This window comes from Tachyglossus aculeatus, chromosome 17 (assembly GCF_015852505.1).
Source record: "Tachyglossus aculeatus isolate mTacAcu1 chromosome 17, mTacAcu1.pri, whole genome shotgun sequence".
NCBI lineage: Eukaryota > Metazoa > Chordata > Mammalia > Monotremata > Tachyglossidae > Tachyglossus > Tachyglossus aculeatus.
This window is the reverse complement of record NC_052082.1, coordinates 3,313,828-3,336,252: the sequence shown is the minus strand read 5'-3', so window position 1 is coordinate 3,336,252 and position 22,425 is coordinate 3,313,828. Positions and strand designations below refer to the sequence as shown.

The following is a 22,425-nucleotide window of genomic DNA, read 5'->3' as shown; positions in this document are numbered from 1 at the left end:
GTTCTTCTATATTAGAGGTAATATCATTTCACACAATAAATACATAATAATAATAATGGCATTTGTGAAGCGCTCACTATGGGCAAAGCACTATTCTAAGCGCTGGGGAGGATACAAGGTGATCAGGTTGTTCCACATAGGGCTCACAGTCTTAGTCCCCATTTTATAGATGAGGTAACTGAGGCCCAGATAAGTTAAGTGACTTGCCCAAAGTCACACAGCTGACAGGCGGCGGAGCTGGGATTTGAAGCCATGACCTCTGACTCCCAAGCCCGCGCTCTTTCCATTGAGCCACGCCTGTAAGATGTCAAGGATATAACAGAGAGATTTCCCCAGCCTGTGAGACTGTGGCTGATAAACTCCTTCCCACTGTGTGTGCTCTGCTAAAACCGTTTCATATTTATGGGATTTTTTTGTTTTGTTTTCAGGTATTTGTTAAGCACTTACTATGTGCCAGGCAGTTTACTAAGCAATAGGTAGAGATGGGCTAATTAGGTTGGACACAGTCCATGTCCCCCATGGGGCTCACAGTCTTAATTCCCATTTTACAGATGAGGTACTTGAGGCACAAAAAAGTTGAGTGACTTGCCCAAGGTTTGTCCTGCTATGTTTTTCCCCGAGAGACTACTCAGTCCCCACTACAGCCTGGGAGCTTCTTATGGTCTGAGGAATGTGTCTGAATCAATGTCCAGGTTTTCTTCCCAACCCTGTTCAGTGCTTTGCATATTGTAAGGTAGTTAAATGAAAAGTATTAATTAATGGATGGAACGGAAAAGCCGAGGAATGGATGCCTATCCTTAGAAAGTGAAACAGCTAACGAAACAGCAATTTAAACCTATGTGATTTCCATTTCTAGTGTTGGGGGAAAATGGATTGAAAATATAGCATTCAAATTGCATGTACAATTAAATATATGTTCTGTTTTATACTCTTTAGTGGTTCAGGAGCCAGTTTAATTCAAAGTAATTGAGAAAGGAAACTGTAAAAACCCCAAATAAAATTCAAAGATTACACACCTCCTTTATGAAAAGATGGCCCTGGAGAGGTTTTTCCAATATATCGGTTGTGATGAGCTACAATTAAGACACGGATGCCTGTACTACAACCCAAAGGGGCCCTTATTTTGTTTGTCAAGGACCATGCTGATTGGAAGAAGAATGCGCAAAATGGGGTCCCCAATGATTTGTGTGCTCTAACACAGTACACACTCAAAAAACACCATTGATTAATTATTAAGCAGTTAACATGGGCCAAATGCCATACTATGTGCTGGGAAAGAATATACAGGTGAGAATTAGACATTGCCCCTGTTCCTCGGAGGCTCAAAATCCAAAAATAAAATGGGGTGGGGGCTGGTGATAGATACATCAGGAGAGATGAAACAAAACATTAAGACAAGAGATAGCACATTCTTTCTACCCGTGCAGGCCAGACCTGTGGCTCAAGCAGGTCAGACGCCTAACATTGGGAACCTCAAAGATCTAGGGCCAGAAAAGTGCCCTAAGAACGGCCAGAAATCTGTTTTCTTGTGAAGAAAACAGCTCAGATCCATGACCACTGGCAAGAACACAAACCCTAAAGTCCCCATTCTCCTGCACTGCAGTAGACAGGTACCGAAATCCACACCAAGTATAACGGAGAGAGACAGCCATAACACTGTTTTGAGAGGGAGTGAAAGAGGAGAGCAAGCAGGAAGTGGATAAAGAACAATGGCCCAATTTATTTATTCTGCTTCCAGCTCTCCCCACTGTGCATTTTACCAGGACTGAAATTGCTATTTTAATAGGAAGGGATCGTGAGGTAAGTCATAATGCCATGACGGATCATCCAATTAAAGAAGCAAATTGAAATTCTGTGAATTTTATTGGGGGGAGTGAGGGAGAGAGGCAGTATGGAGAAAGAACATTTCCCCTACCAACACAGACTATTCCATTTTAGTTTTCTGCGTCTTTCTGGTAAAAGTTGTCTGGCAAGGATACAGCTTCAGTCGATTCCTGATTATTATTCAAATTAGACCCGATTCCTGTTTTCCCCCATTTCCCAAGGGTTCCTGGTCAAACAGAGAGCTTCCTGACATTAAAGAGAATACAGAAGCAGAAAAAGTCCACAGGCCTCTGAAGCAGAAGGGGCTTTTGGCTACATAGAAATGAAGAGGAAACAAAACTGGCCTTTGCCTTGCGGATCCATGAGAAAAGGGATCCAAAACATCTTCTAAGGGGTTAATGTTTTGCGCACCTGGGGGCTAGAGGCCTAGAACACTCAGCACTTTTCTAAGTTACTTCCAAGTTTTGATGAAGACTCTCCATGACTCAGGTTCCCCAGGACATTTACCAGGTCAGAATGACTTCAAATGACTGAGCCCCCTCCTTCCTCTCCCCCTCCTCATCCCTCCCACCTTACCTCCTTCCCCTCCCCACAGCATCTGTATATATGTATATGTGTTTGTTCATATTTATTACTCTATTTATTTTACTTGTACATACTTATTCTATTTATTTTATTTGGTTCATATGTTTTGTTTTGTTGTCTCTCTCCCCCTTCTAGACTGTGAGCCCGCTGTTGGGTAGGGACCGTCGCTATTTGTTGCAAACTTGTACTTCCCAACCGCTTAGTACAGTGCTCTGCACACAGTAAGTGCTCAATAAATACGATTGAATGAATGAATGAAAATGATAAGTCTTCTGGATAGCAATTCAAGTGGGACGGGGGAACTGAGAAAGCATTCCAGGAGATCCTATCCAAAGGGCCCTTATCCCCACTGCTTCCACAGAAAACAGGGTCACAGACCCTCAAGTGTAGACAAGGAACATATATGTAGAATAAATTCCTACACCCTTCTTTTTCAATAGTTGGCCTTTCCATCTTGGAGAGTGGGCACCAGAGTTAGGCTTCAGCCTTTTTGTTTACAAACAAAAAACAAACAACTACTACTTTAGGAACTTCATAATGCCTCCAGGATCTTGGCTCCTGGAACTCTCATCTGAAACTTGCCACCCAGACAGAACTGATTTTATAATTAAGGCACACTGTTTCAACTACTTCATCCTCACATATCTGTACTATTACCAGCTAAAGTCTTCCTACTGTTGTCCATTTTTCCTGCTCCATTGCTTTGTAAATACTTTGGATCCAGCACAGTCTCCTTTTAGACATAAATTCCTCGAGGACAGAAAAGAGTAAAGGTGAGTCAGAGGAAGCTGGGACTTAAGAGTTGGGAAGGAGACCCAGTTTTTTTTCTTTCTTATTTTTAGTATTTGTTAAGGGCTATGTGCCAAGCACTGTTCTAAGAGCTGGAGTACACACATAGTAATCAGGTTGGACACAATCCATGTCCCACATGGGGCTCTAAGTGTTAATCCCCATTTTACAGATCAGATAACTGCAAAACAGAGAAGTGTCTGTGTCTTGCTCAAGGTCACACAGCAGACAAGTGGTAAAGCTGGGATTAGAACCCAGATCCTTCTGACTCCAGGACGTGCACTCTATTCACTAGGTCATGCTGCTTCTCTTAGGTAGGTTCAAGTCCTACCTCTGACAATAGCTTGCTCTGTGGCCATGGGCAAGGGGTCATAGGGAAGCAGTGTGGCTTAGTGGAAACAGCAGGGGCCTGGAGTCAGAGGACCTGGGTTCTAAAATGGGGATGAGATACCCGCTCTCTCTACCCCTTAGATTCAGAGCCCCGTGATGGATGGGTAGGGACAGGGTCTGCTCTGATGGACTTGAGTAATTACCCCACTGCTGAACAAGGAGCTTGGCACCATGCAGCACTTAATAAGTAGCATTTTTAAAAAGGGAAATTGAGACGATAGGAGCCCAACTTCTAAAAACGGATGAAAATCTCTGCTTCTCACCAATAAAGGTCAACCACGCCACTGAGTCAAAACCACTATTTTCACCACTCTCCCTGTGGCACATGAAGTCACCCACGGCAAGTCAGCAAGAAGGAACTGGGGATCAGTGATCAATCAATATTTGCTGAACACCCTCTGCACACTGCAGACTGTGAGCCCACTGTTGGGTAGGGACTGTCTCTTTATGCTGCCAACTTGTACTTCCCAAGCACTTAGTACAGTGCTCTGCACACAGTAAGCACTCAATAAATATGAGTGATGAAAGTGGGGCCTCAGTTATATAACTGGCCCTTGAAGCTATAACCCGGGGTGCTGTTCTCGGTGGGAAATTTTCCAGGAGAATCAACGCTGGCAGAGAATATTGAAAAATACCCTCTCAATGTCCTCCCCTAAGTCTACCTGCTAGTCACTCTTCTACCTCAAAAAGTGGGAGTTGTTGAATTATAAATGTGGTATTAGCTGCTACATGCACAAAGTGGGGCCTCAGTTACATAACTGCTTTTCCCATATGTCTTTGTTGAGGAGCTACATATGTTCGTTATAGCATTACAGGTGCCGATCTGTCCATCTCATACACGATCAGCAGATACTATCGGAAGTGCCGAGAGGCAATGGATCCAGAGATGAGATCCGTCTATGAGACTTCAGCTGGGATGCGAATTGAGCTTTACGAGTCTGCATAAATCGTGGCTATTGTTTTAAGTTGATGATTAGTTGCATGTAATGAAAACAGTCTGAAATATTTTATTTTCATTAAATTCACTATATAAGTTGACATATTTTCTGCCATTTTACTCCATTAAGAAAATACATTTTGAATTTGTTTCACTGGAGAGGGCCCTCTCTTCGGAGATTCCAAACGGCTGACTAGGAGAGGAGATGAAAGATGGGTAAGAGAAATTTTTAAGACTGGTGTGGCAGCTGGGAGAAGAAACTCTTGAAGGAATGTGGCGTATTTCTCATGCCAGCCAGAGAAACCTAACAAAACCTCCCCACTAGACTACAAGCTCCTTGAAGGGTGGAATTGTGTCTTCTAACTCTTTCATACTCTTTGAATAGCTTAGTACAGTGTCTGCACATGGTGGAGGTGCAACAAATATTACTGACTCATTGATTGAAACATCAACTAGCACATACGGACTAGTTTCAAGAGTTGAGTTAAAGAAAGAGCATACCACATGAAGATACTATGAATCTAGAGGGATTTTTACACCACTTCCAAAGCATCGAAGTGAATTTGATGAATCAGAATGGCATCATCACATCACTCTAGTCACTAATACTTTGATGTGTATCTTCCCTGTAAGTCCTTGTGGGCAGGAAAACACAACATTTATCAGCTGTATACTTTCCCAAAAGCTGAATACTGCTATCAAATCAATCAAAGGTAGCTACCGAGCACTTACCATGAACCTTTGTACTAAGCGCTTGGGAGAGAACAATATAACACAGTTGGTATACAGGATTACTGCCCATCAGGGGCACTCAATAAATACTTTCCTATGACTACTGCAACCTCAAAACTTCCTCCTATCCACTCAGTCTTCCAGGCTGCTGCAGGGAGTATGTGGTGCAGGTATTATGCCATGTGAGGGATTACCCCACCCTCAAATACATCACAAGTAGAGCCGTTTTTTGAAAAGTCGGGAACAGGGTCAGAGCCACCGATTCCTCAGCTGGTATGTGATGTTTCTTCATTCATTCAATTCATTCAATCGTATTTATTCAGCACTCACTGTATGCAGAACACCGTGCTTAGCACTTGAAAGAGTACAATATAACTCATGTATCCCCTACTCACAACGAGCTTACAGTCTAGTGAAGGAGAAAGGCATTAATATAAACCTCACGAGTGAAAGCTCCTAATGATAATAATAATAATAATAATAACGTTGGCATTTGTTAAGCGCTTACTATGTGCAAAGCACTGTTCTAAGCGCTGGGGGTGATACAAAGTGATCAGGTTGTCCCATGTGGGGTTCACAGTCTTAATCCTCATTTTACAGATGAGGTAACTGAGGCTCAGAGAAGTTAAGTGACTTGCCCAAGGTCACACAGCAGACGTGTGGGGGAGCCGGCATTCGAACCCATGACCTCTGACTCCAAAGCCCGTGCTCTTTCCACTGAGCCACGCTGCTTCTCTGGGATGATCAGGGACCCTGGTATGTTGTACTTCTCCAAGTGCTTAGTAATAATCATAATAATAATTTTGGTATTTGTTAAGCACTTACTATGCGCAAAGCACTGTTCTAAGCGCTGGGGAGGTTACAAGGTGATCAGGATGTACCATGGGGGGCTCACAATCTTAATCCCCATTTTACAGATGAGGTAACTGAGGCACAGAGAAGTGAAGTGACTTGCCCAAAGTCACACAGCTGACAAGTGGCGAAGCTGGGATTTGAACCCATGACCTCTGACTCCCAAGCCCAGGCTCTTTCCACTGAGCCACGCTGCTTCTACAGTGTTCTGCCTTCTGTAAGCACTCAGTATGGTAAAATGTACACAGTAAGCACTCAATAAATACTACTGATGCGTGCTCAGATCCCAACAATGGCGTGCCAGGGCTTTAACTCAAATTTCTTCTGTTTTAGAGCCAGGAGTGACTCTCAAACTCCAGAGTTGGCCCTCAGCAATTATTTCCTATAGATTTTTTAAAAAAGCATTTTAACTACAGAGATAGACTGCAGGTGTGCGTAGCCCACCCGCTCTGCAGCTCCAGAGGGTCCATTAGATTTTTTTTTTATTTTCACAACAGGCACCAGATTAAGGGCTTACATTTGGGGCTATTAATGATCTCAACAAGAGGATGATAACAATTCCACTGGAAATCGTAGGGAGACCAGAGGATCTGGCAGTTGTGGAGTTGCCGTCTTTTTTTTTACAGAAACAGATGACCAGAGGGCCCGTTCTGGCAGCATGTGTCGGCCGTGCTGGATTGTTGAACCTCGACAAGAGAGAGTTAGCAATGAGAACATCACCTCTCACACTGCACATTACCCGGGGCAACCCCTGTTAAGGGGTCATTGAGATATCAAGGTGTGATGAACAGATTGTGATCATCTGAGGGGTACGGCGCCCTGGACTATGAGCCCCATGAGAGACAGGGATTGAGCCTAATACATTTCACTTCTAATTTAGCAGAGTCGTGCTGATTTGGCCTGACCTAGTGGAGAAAACACAGGCCTGGAGTCGGAGGACGTGGGTTCCAATCCTGACTCCTTCACTCACTTGCTGGGTGATTTTGGGCGAAGCACAGCTTCTCTGTCCCTAGTTGCCTCATCTGTAAAATGGGGATTCAATATCTGTTTTCCCTCCTAGACTACAGAATCCCAAGCACTTAGTACAGTGCTTTGCACACAGTACACATTTAATAAATAAGATTAATAATAATAACCCTCTCTATCTACCCTCCAGTGCTTATTTCAGTGCTTGGAACATAGTCAGCATTTAACAACTACCAAAAAAGGGTCTAAACCCCATCATTTTCATTACTTTTATCATTATCATTAATAAGATTCACATGCAATTACATACATGCTCCATTAAATTATTGGGGAGTGGGAAGTGGTGAGCCTAACCCTGACAGAACACATTCTATACTGATTGGAAAATGTTGGTAGAAAAGAAAACACTTTGCTCACTAATATCCGCCTCTTCAGGAGAACAGATCAATCCCACTGTCTCACATTTGTTAAATTTCTCAATAGGAGGATGCTGTGCGCAGGCATGCCAAGAATAATTTTTTTCCTCAATCTCCCATGCCTTTAATCAATAAACATCATGTTCCTGTGTTACCACCTTTCTATTAGCAATGTTAATTTGAACACCTACTAAACTCCCATACTATTACTCATCATTTTCTGTGCACTTTGGCCATTATCACAAGGACAAAGTCCCTGGGAGACCACAAAATTACTGGCACAAGACAACCAATGAAGCAGGAAGATTTGTAGGGAAATAATGAAGAATATGCACTCTTTTTTTTTTTTTAATCAATCAATCAATCAATCAATCGTATTTATTGAGCGCTTACTGTGTGCAGAGCACTGTACTAAGCGCTTGGGAAGTACAAGTTGGCAACACATAGAGACAGTCCCTACCCAACAGTGGGCTCACAGTCTAAAAGGGGGAGACAGAGAACAACACCAAACATACTAACAAAATAAAATAAATAGAACAGATACATACAAGTAAAATAAATAAATAAATAAATAAATAAATAGAGTAATAAATATGTACAAACATATATACATATATACAGGCGCTGTGGGGAAGGGAAGGAGGTAAGTTTCGAATGGAAAGTTTCGAATGGAAACTATCACAAAAGTAGAACTCAATGGTTTGTGTGTGTGTGTGTGTGTGCGTTTGGCTTTTTTTTTAGGGCGAAGGCAGCTACTTGGGGGTGAATTCCTTGGCCTCAAGGCGATATGTCTGGCCAGACATTGAAGGGAATGCTCCTGGAGGCCCAGAAGAGTTATAAACAAACAGGCAGGAAGGGTGGCAAACCCATATCTTCCTCTGGCGCTCAGCCTATCCTGCCCAGCATCTGAATCCCTTTAAGAGCTTGGTTTCGGGGCAGTTCCTTTCCGAGAGGGAGAGGAGGCCTTGAATACCTTGCACTTCGTCTTTAACTCCCCCTCTTACTTCGAAACACGAGAGACACTATAAAAGGCAAATGCCATGGAAACAAAATAGCAATTTCAAGGTCCTGCTGGTCAAGGGCTCGTCAAGTGACTCCGTAAAACACAAGGTATTTACGCCGTGTGGGGCTTGAGGAGCTCTCTGCGGTGGAGGCCTTAGAGGGAAACCCCAGATACCCCAGAAAACTGCTGGCCTCGTTTAAAAGCCCTGTGAAACCAAGCCCCTCCCATTTCCCACAGCTTCTGAATAATACTGACGGCATTTATTAAGCGCTTACTATGTGCAAAGCACTGTTCTAAGCGCTGAATCTAGTATTGCAAGTGGCTGGGTTGGCTAACGCTTGCTGGAGATCTAAAGCATTTACTCTTCAATCCCTGCCACGGTTGGAAAGAGGGAGGCGGCCAAAATATCCTTCTGCAAACAGCCCTGACATCACATCTGATAAGCCTGGAATTTGTCATCCCTCTCAATGGAGGACGGCATTTGGGAAAACGGCCATAGCACAACTGCCCCTTCCAAAGCACCAAGCTCTCTTCCTCCCTTCAGGGCCCTACTGAGAGCTCACCTCCTCCAGGAGGCCTTCCCACACTGAGACCCTTCCCTCCTCTCCCCCTCATCCCCTTCTCCATCCCCCCCATCTTACCTCCTTCCCTTCCCCACAGCATCTGTATATATGTTTATACATATTTATTACTCTATTTTACTTGTCCATATCTATTCTATTTATTTTATTATGTTAGTATGTTTGGTTTTGTTCTCTGTCTCCCCCTTTTAGACTGTGAGCCCACTGCTGGGCAGGGACTGTCTCTATATGTTGCCAATCTGTACTTCCCAAGCACTTAGTACAGTGCTCTGCACACAGTAAGCGCTCAATAAATACGATTGATAATGATAATGATGATGATGATGTATTTTTTCAGCCCTGTTACTCGAACCTGGAATTTCCCCTCCAAGAAGGTGGTAGGTGGCTGGACAATCGGGCCTTTTGTGCCGCACATGAGCATCCACAGTTCTTGACATACAGTACACGCTTAAATACCATTATTATTATTATTAAAGGAGAGACATTCCAACGGATTAGTTCTACCTGTAATCTCATCTGGATTGCAGTCCGAACAGTCATTACGGCTTCAGGAAAATCCAAGCTATGCTAACAGCTGATGACTGGATTGGCAAAAGGGGCAGTGCCCAAATTATGGATCTTGGTGACCCCTCCCTAGGAAGCGCTTAGTACAGTGCTCTGCACACAGTAAGCGCTCAATAAGTACGATTGAATGAATAAATGAATAGGAAGGCAAGACTATAAGCCCCACGTGGGACAACTCGATGACCTTGTATCTCCCCTAGTGCTTAGAACAGTGCTTGGCATGTAGTAGGCGCTTAACAGATATCATCTTCATCATTATTATTATTATTACTAAAAAGGGGGACTAAGACTGTGAGCCCCACGTGGGCCAACCCGATAATCTTGTATCTCCCCCAGCGCTTAGAACAGTGCTTGGCACGTAGTAAGCGCTTAACAGATACCATTATCATCATCATTACTATTATTATTAAAAAGGGGACTAAGACTGTGAGCCCCACGTGGGCCAAACCGATGACCTTGTATCTCCCCCAGCGCTTAGAACAGTGGTTGGCACGTAGTAAGCGCTTAACAGATACCATCATCATCATTATTATTAAAAGGGAGACTGAGACTGTGAGCTCCACGTGGGACAACTCGATGACCTTGTATCTCCCCCAGTGCTTAGAACAGTGCTTGGCATGTAGTAAGCGCTTAACAGATACCATCCTCATCATTATTATTATTATTAATAATCAAGCGCTTAGTACAGTGCTCTGCACATAGTAAGCGCTCAATAAATACGATTGATTGATTGATTGATTAAAAGGGAGACTAGGACTGTGAGTCCCACGTGGGCCAACCCGATAATCTTGTATCTCCCCCAGCGCTTAGAACAGTGCTTGGCACGTAGTAAGCGCTTAAAAGACACCATCATCATCATCATTATTATTATTAAAAGGGAGACTAGGACTGTGAGTCCCACGTGAGCCAACCCGATAATCTTGTATCTCAGATACCATCATCATCATCATTATTATTATTATTAAAAGGGAGACTAGGACTGTGAGTCCCACGTGGGCCAACCCGATAATCTTGTATCTCAGATACCATCATCGTTATTATTATTATTAAAAGGGAGACTAGGACTGTGAGTCCCACGTGGGCCAACCCGATAATCTTGTATCTCCCCCAGCTTTTAGAACAGTGCTTGGCACGTAGTAAGCGCTTAACAGATACCATCCTCATCATTATTATTATTATTATTAAAAGGGGGACTAAGACTGTAAGCCCCACGTGGACCAGACCGATGACCTTGTATCTACCCCAGTGCTTAGAACAGTGCTTGGCACGTAGTAAGCGCTTAATAGATACCATCATCATCATTATTATTATTATTAAAAAGGGGACTAAGACTGTGAGCCCCACGTGGGCCAACCCGATAATCTTGTATCTCCCCCAGCGCTCAGAACAGTGCTTGGCACGTAGTAAGCGCTTAACAGATATCATCATCATCATTATTATTATTAAAAAGGGGACTAAGACTGTGAGCCCCATGTGGGCCAAACCGATGACCTTGTACCTCCCCCAGTGCTTAGAACAGTGCTTGGCACGTAGTAAGCGCTTAACAGATACCATCATCATCATTCTTATTATTATTATTAAAAAGGGGACTAAGACTGTAAGCCCCACGTGGGCCAACCCGATGATCTTGTATCTCCCCCAGTGCTTAGAACAGTGCTTGGCACGTAGTAAGCGCTTAACAGATACCATCATCATCATCATTATTATTATTAATTTTTAATGGTGTGTTCTTTGTACCAAATCACAAAGAAGCACTCCTTTTTGCAATGCCACCAATTTTTATCTGAATATGAAAAGGAGTTTATGAATAAAGCTGCTTTTAATAGATAACAGTGAGGTGGATGGTGTTTTGATTCAATTATTTCCCTGGGTAATCAGCTGCCTAATGGTCAATCATTCAAAATGTACTCTCTGCATTTAAGACAAGGTTCATTTGGACAGAAAAGCTCTGATGACAAACATTTGCAAGGATAACTTGATTCTCGAATCCTGGACAAAAGTGGCGTGTTTGGATCTGAATCCCAATCAACCTAAGTTAGTTAATCAGTCAGTCAGTTGTATTTATTGAGTGCTTACTGTGCGCAGAGCACTGAACTAGGAGCTTGAGAAGCAGCGTGGCTTAGTGGAAAGAGCCCGGGCTTGGGAGTCAGAGGTCGTGGGTTCTAATCCTGACTCTGCTACTTGTCAGCTCTGTGACCTTGGGCAAGTCACTTCCTCTGTGCCTCAGTTACCTCATCTGTAAAATGGGGATGAAGACTGTGAGCCACGTGGCTCAACCTGATCACCTTGTATCCTCCCCAGGGCTTAGAACAGTGCTTTGCACATAGTAAGTACTTAGTAAATGTTATTATTATTATTATTACTATTATTATTATTATACTATAATAAGGTAGCACACACAGTCAGTCCCTGCCAACACCAAGCCTACATTCTAGAGGTTGACCAATTGATCCTATTGAGAAACTATAATGGATTCATAACAAGATTTCTTTTTACCTTAAAGAGACATTTTAATGAATTGTATTCATTGTCTTTATCTCAAAAAAATCTCAAAAGAGAGACCCTTTATGTGACTTAAGGCATGTGACTGTATAGTTCCCTGAAATGTATTTGAGTGTTTTGCCCTGTTAAGGGTATGGGTCATTTTAAATTGGTCCTGCTGCTTCAGACTCTTCTTTGAGCTGGCAAATAACAATACGGGATGGAGACTGCATTTAGATTCCCGTTTCTGAGCGACAAGGAACAGAGTGAGTTTCCTTGTGCTAGACCAGAAGGCGAGTGGAGAGAAAGGAGCTCACAACTAGGAGGCAAAAGAATCCTTGGTACTTAAGGAGGCGGCCTCCTCTGTGGGAAGACTAGAGGGGAGAAGCAGAAATAACAAAAACAGCAATTCCACTAACAACAAGGAGCTGAACATTTGGAGCGGGGAGGGATACCTAGGTGCAACCTAACTCAGACGAACTTTGTAACTCCAAATACTACCATGTGGAGAAGCAGGAATAAATATATCATATGCTGATAATGGTACTATTTGTGAAGTGCTATAATGATACTTGTTAAGAATTAAGGCACTGTTCTAAGCACTGGGATAGACACACGTTAATCAGGTGGGACACAGTCCCTGTCCCAGATGGGGCTCACACTCTTAATCCCCATTTTACAGATGAGGTAACTGAAGCCCAGAGAAATTAAGTGACTTGCCCAAGGTCACACAGCATATATGTGGCAGGAGCCAAGATTAGAACCCAGGTCCTCCTGATTCCCAGGCTTATGCTCTATCCACTAAGCTGAGTATGTGCCAAGCATTGTATTTTATCAGCCATATACACTGTCTCATTAGGTTGTAAACTCCTCATAGGCAGAGAACATGTCATTTCTCTGTCCTGTACTTCTAAGGACTTAGTACAGTGCACAAGGAAGGAGCATGGCCTAGTGGAAAGAACATGGGAACAGTGGAAAGAACATTCCCAGACTGAGCCCCCTCCTTCCCTTCCCCCTCCTCCCCCTCCCCCCTGCCCTACCTCCTTCCCCTCCCCACAGCACCTGTATATACATTTGTACAGATTTATTCTTCTATTCATTCTACTTGTACATATTTACTATTTATTTTATTTTGTTAATATATTTTGTTTTGTTGTCTGTCTCCCCCTTCTAGACTGTGAGCCCGCTGTTGGGTAGGGACTGTCTCTATGTTGCCAACTTGTACTTCCCAACCGCTTAGTACAGTGCTCTGCACACAGTAAGCAATCAATAGATACAATTGAATGAATGAATCAGAACACCTTGTTCTTATACCAGTTCTCCAACTTTTCTGCTGCGTGACCGGGCGAGTCACTTAACTTCTCTGGGTCTCAGTTTCCTCATTTGGAAAAGGAGGAATCAATAACTATTCCCCCTTTAACTCAGAACAAGAGACTCATATGGGACAGGGATTGTGTCCAATCTATCTTGTATCTTAATCCTAGCACTTAATAAATAGTAAGTGCTTAACAAACATGGCAATTATCAACACCATTATTGTACCCTGTGGGCAATCCATAAATAATACTACTGCTACTTCTGCTGCTCATTATTTATTTACATTAATGTCCGTCTCCCCATCTAGCTCGTTGCGGATGGGGAACACTGTTGTACTGTACACTCTGAAGCATTTAGTACAGTGCCCTGCAAATAGTAAGCACTTACGGAATGAATGAATGCGACTCTATACAAATGACTATGCTCCCAGTTCTACCTGAACGGGCGTTTTCAGATTATGACTTGGATGTAACACAATAGCAGGATGAAGAAACATTCTTCCCACAACAGGCATCTGTCCTTGTGGAACACAATCCCCATACGGGCACAGGTGTATTTGGAGTAGGAAGAAATGGGCATGCAATCACTTGTGGTATTGGACACAACTGGTGGTGCTACTGCTGCATTTTCCAGCCTCTTCCTCAGTCTGATGACACTATTTGCTTCTGGACTTTGCGGTTGTATTTTTTTTTAATTTTTGCAACTATGCAGCCTCTAACACAGTAAAATAATGATGAAGGGCCAAGGGATCAAGCATTCTCCTATTGCCTGGTAAACACAAAGGATTTTGGATTGAAAAAGTTAATCACAGTAGTATCTTCAAACTACCCATCCCGAATCTGATGAATTTCCTCTGAATCGGTGGTTAAGCCAACACAATTTGCCCATAACACAAACTACTTCAAGTACCAAACTCCCCGCGACTGAAACAACTTGTTTTCATCGATGTAATCCAAGTAACGTGCTTCCGCGCACACGGGATAGCTTTAATCTGGAGAAAAGGGAGTTAAGCACCGTACCTCTGAGACATGATCTTATAGGCATCAGGCAGATAACAGCGGATATTCTCCATCTGAGCGGGGTCGGAATCACAGATTTTGTCGTCTGTCCTCCCGTAGTTGGCACTTTCAATCATGATGACGTCGGTTCCCGGACAGCGAAGCTCTATTGGGTAGCTCTCGCAAGACAGTTCCCTGCGGACCACGGCCATGGGAATGGGGGCACGGCTGAAAGCTGGGGACGAGAGAAGGAATGATCAGTCAAGATCAGCAGTCACTCAGGGGAAATGGTGGAGTCCGGCTGAAAAGCTCCTCGCTGGACGAGACTCTCGGTGGTTTGCCAAACTGGGGACCCACATAAGGTTTTAGCTTGCATCGCATTTTCGAAGGGTTTCTCTTCCATCCTAGATACTTTTTACCTTATCTTAGCTTGCAAAAGAAGTGAGGAGAGGTACTTCAAAAAGAATTACAGGATTGGATACTTTATTAAGGTGTTTTTTTCCTCCCAAGAAAAGGATAGTGGTTTTGGTTTTTAAAATTGGCTTTTGGGGGTTTTTTTGTCTTTCAGCATCTGGAAAGGAAACTGCAGTGCTTGAGACATGGCAAATAGATTATGATTTAGACATTTCTAGCTTAGTTATTCACTCCGCACCCCTTCAAAGCCTTATTGAGGGTACATCCCTTCCAAGAGGCCTTCCCTTACTAAGCCACCCTCCCTTTCCTCTTCTCCAACTCACTTCTGTGTCACCCTGACTTGCTCCCTTTGTTCATCCTCCCTCCAAACCCCACAGCACTTTTGTACAGGTCTGTCATTTATTAATTTATATTAATGTCTGTCTCTCTACCTATAGCCTGTACGTTTGTCGTGGGCAGGGAATGGGCTTCTTTATTGCTGTATTGTACTCTCCTAAGTGCTTAGTACAGTGCTCTGCACACAGTAAGTTTTCAATAAGTAGAACTGAACGGTGAATGAGTGAATTCAACCAAGTTAGAGTATTTGTTTGATTCCTACACCGTGAAGTAGGCTTCTACAGTGCTTACTGGAAAAGCAGTGCAGCCTAACGGATAGAGCACAGGCTCGGGAGTCAGAAGGACCTGGTTCCAATCCCAGGTCCACCACTTCTTTGTTGTATGACCTTGGGCAAGTCACTTCATTTCTCTGGGCCTCAGTTCCCTCATCTGTAAAGCGGGAATTAAGACCGTGAGCCACATGTGGGACAGGAACTGTGTCCAACCGGATTAGCTCGTGTTTACGCCAGTACAGTGCCCGGCATGTAGTTAGCACTTAAAAACCACAATTGTCATCATTATTATTATCATTAAACCACTGCTTGCGAAGTGCTTTAATGGTTCAATGAAGAATAAATTGGACATGGATCCTATCAGTCATATTTATTGAGCATTTACTGTGCGCAGAACACTATACTAAGCACTTGGGAGAGTACGATACAACAATAAACAGGCACATTCCTTGCCCACAATAAGCTTACAGCTTAGAGGGCCCTGAAGAAGTTCCCAATCCAAAAGTAGGGGCTGGGAGGACAAATGACACTTGAGGAAAGATGGAAAACGCTAAAGCTGCTTCATGGATGTTAAATAGGGGCCAGTTGTCTAGGAGAGGATGCTGACATGCAAACTCACAAAATCACACACACACACAAAAATATTTTAACTTCCTGCTCCGCAAACTCTCCCATCTGCCTGCTCACTATTGGGAACAATTCAAGACGTGACCGGCCCTCTCTTCTAGAGATACCACAGAATCAGTCATGCTTAGAATCATTTGTTCACACACTCTACACATTTTAAACAGTGAACCTGACACTATTGCTTGAACTTCTGCCAATGCAAGGGGAATATAGGTCAAGAGATTCCTGAACTCTGAGTAAAGAGCCTTTGATTGAAAAAAAAAAGGTTGCCATTCACCCATCCTTCTGGTTTATGACTAGTTCTGCAGCGGGGAAGGCCACCGGCTTACTAGACCAAAATGTAAGGCAGTGATGGAAAAATCAGAGAAAGAAAGCGGTGTATAAAGAATTCTGCTTGAATTATTCTAGATTTCCTGGCACAGGTACCCGGTGATAATTGCATTCCGGGCCACAGAGAAACAGTTGCGTTTTCAGGAACGCATGGGGAAAAGCTATCCGTGTCATAATAAAAATGAAAAAGCCCTAAGGTGTTGATTTATGCTCTCATGAGTAGACGAGGCAGAAACGGCACTGATGTGTCATAGGCAGTGTCAAGATTGAAAAATGGAAGGGAAAGAAAAGGCACCTATTGCTAGAACCCAATTCCAAGAATCTCCCAATTTCCAAAAGGAATGCTGGGATCTTTCCCCAGACACAGGATTTTCCAGGTCGCTCTCTGAGCCTTCCCTTTCTTTCTCTTCGAGGTGACAAGCATCCTTCTAACTTTCAACAGAGGTAATAAGACGATGAGTATTCGCTAAACCAAAACCACTGTGAGGATGTGTTTTCTGGTCATACTAAAGCTACACAGAGTCAAAGGTACAACCTGCAACAAAGATATTTTTGAATCAGACAACAAAGTAGGAAACCGGTAACCTTAACCAAGAACAGGTAGCTCTGAGACAGATTATGAGGTCTTTACCAAGATGCACTGTTTTATGTCAGTTTTCCCCCTTTAAAGCGCAAGCTCCTTATTGGTCGACAATCATCATCATCATCAATCGTATTTATTGAGCACTTACTACGTGCAGAGCACTGTACTAAGCGCTTGGGAAGTACAAATTGGCAACATATAGAGACAGTCCCTACCCAACAGTGGGCTCACAGTCTAAAAGGGGGGAGACAGAGAACAAAACCAAACATACTAACAAAATAAAATAAATAGAATAGATATGTACAAGTAAAACAAATAAATAAATAAATAGAGTAATAAATCTGTACAAACATACAATGTGTAACAGCTCTAGAGAAGCAGCGTGGCTCAGCAGAATGAGCATGGGCTTTGGGGTCAGAGGTCATGGGTTCAAACCCCGGCTCCTCCAATTGTCAGCTGTGTGACTTCAGGCAAGTCACTTAACTTCTCTGGGCCTCAGTTACCTCATCTGTAAAATGGGGATTAAGATTGTGAGCCCCCCGGGGGACAACCTGATCACCTTGTAACCTCCCCAGAGCTTAGAACAGTGCTTTGCACATAGTAAGTGCTTAATAAATGCCATCATTATTATTATCTGTTCCCTTCTGCCCAAGTGCATTCTGCCAGTAGGCACTTAATAAATATTACTATTAAAATTACTCCTTTTAGTACAACTACTAAAACGAAGTATAGACTACTGTGAAGAGTCCAGAACTGGCAGTATGGAAGCCTGAGTTCTAATTCCAGCTTTGCCACTTACCTGCTATATGACCTAGCATAAGTCATAAAATTATAATAATAATAACAGTACTCATTCATTCATTCAATCATATTTGTTGAGAGCTTACTGTGTGCAGAGCACTGTACTAAGCGCTTGGAAAGTACAATTCAGCAATATATACAGTCCCTACCCAACAACGGGCTCATGCTCTACACACAGTAAGCACTCAATAAATATGATTGAATGAATAACAACAGTGATAATCACTGTAATTGTGGTATTTGTTAAGCACTTTATATGTGTCAGACACTATATTAAACGCTGGGGTAGATACAAGATAATTGGGATGGGCAGAGTCCTAGTCCCACAGAGGGTTCACACTCTGAATCCACATTTTACATATGAGGAAACTGAGGCACAGAGAAGGTAAGTGACTTGCCCAAGGTCATTCAGCAGGCAGGTGGTGGAAGTGGGGTCGGAACCCAGGTCCTCTGACTTCCAGGGCAGAGCTTTTTCCACTAGGCCAGGCTGCTCCTTTCAACCTCTCGGTGCCTCAGTTTCCTCACGTGTAAAATGGAGATAAAATGCACGACCTCCCTTTTAAACTGTAAGCTTCCTGTGGGACAGGGACTATGTGATGTTACCCTATTGTATCTACTTCAGTGCTAAGCACAGTGATTGGCACGGTACGACGTATTTCCTGAGTGCCTTTCGGGGACGCAGCGTAGCCTACAGGATAGAGCACCGGCCTGGGAATCAGAAGGTTCTGGGTTCTAATCCTGGCTCAGCTACTTGCCTGCTGTATGACCTTAGGCAAGTCACTTCACTTCTCTGTGCCTCAGTTACCTCATCTGTAAAATGAGGATGAAGACTCCGAGGACAGTGTGGGACAGGGACTGACTCATTTACCTTGTATCTACTCCAGTGTTTAGTACAGTACCTGGCACATAGTATGCACTTCACAAATATTATTATTATTATATTGGACGCCCAGTTATCAGCAAATGTTGCTATTACTACACAATTTTGTATTTATCTTCCTTTGAAAAAAAGTAACTGTAGCTCAAAAGATACTATGACTACAAATTGTAGGCCGAATGCTTGGCATCCAAGAAGTCAAGGGCTGAAGGTCTCAATCACACCGGAAACTATGAGAGAGTGACAAACTGCACTCGGTAGGTGACAGATATCGCTTTTTAAAATGGACTTTACAAGAAGGTGGTATAGGACATCAGTTCATTACACATTTAAAATTAGTTTTAATTAAACTGCAACCAAATTTCAGCCATCCAAAAGTTCACATCCAAAGAGTCAAAGTCCTCTTGGCCACTAACAAGGCAATAAATCATGAGAATCTGATCAGCAGGGCAGGGCAGATCAGTGGGAATAATGATTAATGGCTTTACTTCTATTGGGAACCATTTAGATGTTCACAGGCAAGGATTGCATCTCAAGCCTACATACCTGTGATATATTTATACTAATGTCTGTCTCCCCTTCTAGACTGTAAGCTCGCTGTGGGCAGAGAATGTGCCTGTTTATCGTTATAATGTTCTCTCCCAAGTGTACACAGTAAGTGCTCAATAAATTTGACTGACTGACTGAATAAAGTCTCTATTTTACCACCCCAAATGGTTGTCCCTGTGTCTTGCACTGAGCAGACGCTCAATAAATCCCCCTACCCAACTCCCAGTACTCAATCTCCTGCACAGCCCACTACTACACGCCTCTGCTTTCTTACAGCTACCTTGGGGCACGGAACACACACACATATGTGTTTGTATATAAGTGTGGCTCAGTGGAAAGAGCACGGGCTTTGGAGTCAGAGGTCATGGGTTTGAATTGGGGCTCTGCCAATTGTCAGCTGTGTGATTTTGGGCAAGTCATTTAACTTCTCTGCGACTCAGTTCCCTCATCTGTACAATGGGGATTAAGACTGTGAGCCCCCTGTGGGACAACCTGATCACCTTGTAACCTTCCCAGCACTTAGAACAGTGCTTTGCACATAGTAAGCTCTTAATAAATGTCATTATATATATATATATATATATATCTGTAATTTATCTATTTATTCATTTATATTGATGCATGTCTCCAACTCTAGACCATAAGCTCATTATGGGCAAGGAATGTGCCTGCCAACTATGTTGTATCGGACTCTCCCAAGTGACTAGCACAGTGCTCTGCACATAGTAAGCAATCAACAATTAAAATTGATTGATGGATTGAATTGGTCAGGTCCCACAGCAGGCAGGTGGTCCAGCTGGGATTAAATAATAATAATAATAATGGCATTTATTAAGTGCTTACTGTGTGCAAAGCACTGTTCTAAGCACTGGGGAGGTTGCAGGGTGATCAGGTTGTCCCACGGGGGGCTCACAGTCTTAATCCCCATTTTACAGATGAGGGAACTGAGGCACAGAGAAGTTAAGGGACTTGCCCAAAGTCACACAGCGGACAATTGGCAGAGCCGGGATTAAAGCCCAGGTCCTCTCACTTGTAGGCCCAAGTTCTTTCCACTATTCATTCATTCATTCAATCGTATTTATTGAGCGCTTACTGTGCGCAGAGCACTGTACTAAGCGTTTGGGAAGTACACATTGGCAACATATAGAGACGGTCCCTACCCAACAGTGGGCTCACAGTCTAATCACTTGTCAGGTGTGTGACTTTGGGCAAGTCACTTAACTTCTCTGTGCCTCAGTGACCCCATCTGGAAAACGGGGAGGAAGACTGTGAACCCCACGTGGGACAACCTGATCACCTTGCATCCCCCCCAGCGCCTAGAACAGTGCTCTGCACATAGTAAGCGCTTGACAATGGTATCATCATTATTATGATGTGGGTGTTTTTGCACGAGCCCGAATGGGTGCCATGCACCGTGGGGTTAGCTTCCCTGGGCAACCTGGAGGAGGGGGAATCAATCAATCAATCAATCAATCAATCAATCATATTTATTGAGCGCTTACTGTGTGCAGAGCACTGTACTAAGCGCTTGGGAAGTACAAGCTGGCAACATAGAGAGACAGTCCCTACCCAACAGTGGGCTCACAGTCTAAAAGTGGGAGACAGAGAACAAAACCAAACATACTAACAAAATCAATCAATCAATCGTATTTATTGAGTGCTTACTGTGTGCAGGGCACTGTACCAAGCACTTGGGAAGTACAAGCTGGCAACATATAGAGACAGTCCCTACCCAACAATCAATCAATCGCATTTATTGAGCGCTTACTGTGTGCACAGCACTGTACTAAGCGCTTGGGAAGTACAAGCTGGCAACATATAGCGACAGTCCCTACCCAACAGTGGGCTCACAGTCTAAAAGGGCCACACTGCTCTTCCCCTGGTTGCCTATTTCTCAGCCTAGTCAGTTTGTCAGTCAATTGCATTTATTGAGCACTTCCTGGGTGAAGAACACTGTACTATGTGCTTGAAAGAGTACAATACAACAACAGATTACCTGCCCACAATGAACTTACAGTCTACGGAAGAAACACTCCAGTGTCAAAGGGATTTCCACAAAGTGTTCCTTATGATGTCATCTCCACTCTTTCTGATCTCCCATCCTCGTGTCTCTCTCCACTTCAATCCATACTTCATGCTGCTGCCCGGATTATCTTTGTCCAGAAACGCTCTGGGCATATTACTCCCCTCCTCAAAAACCTCCAATGGCTACCGATCAATCTGCGCATCAGGCAGAAACTCCTCACCCTGGGCTTCAAGGCTGTCCATCCCCTCGCCCCCTCCTACCTCACCTCCCTTCTCTCCTTCTACTGCCCAGCCCGCACCCTCCGCTCCTCCACTGCTAATCTCCTCACTGTACCTCGCTCTCGCTTGTCCCGCCATCGACCCCCAGCCCACGTCATCCCCCGGGCCTGGAATGTCCTCCCTCTGCCCATCCGCCAAGCTAGCTCTCTTCCTCCCATCAAGGCCCTGCTGAGAGCTCACCTCCTCCAGGAGGCCTTCCCAGACTGAGCCCCTTTTTCCTCTCCCCCTCGTCCCCCTCTCCATCCCCCCGTCTTACCTCCTTCCCTTCCCCACAGCACCTGTATATATGTATATATGGCTGTACATATTTATTACTCTATTTATTTATTTATTTATTTTACTTGTACATTTCTATCCTATTTATTTTATTTTGTTGGTATGTTTGGTTCTGTTCTCTGTCTCCCCCTTTTAGACTGTGAGCCCACTGTTGGGTAGGGACTGTCTCTATGTGATGCCAATTTGTACTTCCCAAGCGCTTAGTACAGTGCTCTGCACATAGTAAGCGCTCAATAAATACGATTGATTGATTGATCTGCCCTACGTCTGGACCCGGAGTTGCCACCACCGGTCTGTGACTAGCCACCCTACCGACCATTGAAAAACCTGCATATCCTCAACTTAATCAGCACTTCAGGAAGAATGAATTGCTTCCTGGTGGGAAGCAAGGCTGTGGGAGCTTTGCTTCGACTTCAGTCAGTGTTTCTATACTTGCCTAAGCCATGATCACATGCCGATACTGCCGACAAAGCTTTTCAAAAATGCGCTCGGAAAACCTAGTCCAAAATATTTGGCAGAGAAAACTGTGTTGCAAACTTCATTAGGAACACCAACCCCTCCTCGCCGTCTTTAAAATACATTTGCTGCTTGTCGGTTCCTGACGATAATGCACCTCAACCC

The 22,425-nt window shown here is 43.6% G+C and overlaps 1 protein-coding gene across 17 annotated transcripts in view; it reads right to left on the bottom strand.

Moving 5' to 3' along the window:
• Window positions 1-22,425, bottom strand: part of ADGRL3 (adhesion G protein-coupled receptor L3) — a 694,363-nt gene that overhangs the window by 314,628 nt on the left and 357,310 nt on the right. For all 17 annotated transcript variants that reach the window (XM_038759779.1, XM_038759784.1, XM_038759785.1 and 14 more), the window contains one exon: window positions 14,457-14,670. In XM_038759779.1, the coding sequence (XP_038615707.1) occupies window positions 14,457-14,670 (214 nt within the window). The remainder of the gene's footprint in view (window positions 1-14,456; window positions 14,671-22,425) is intronic.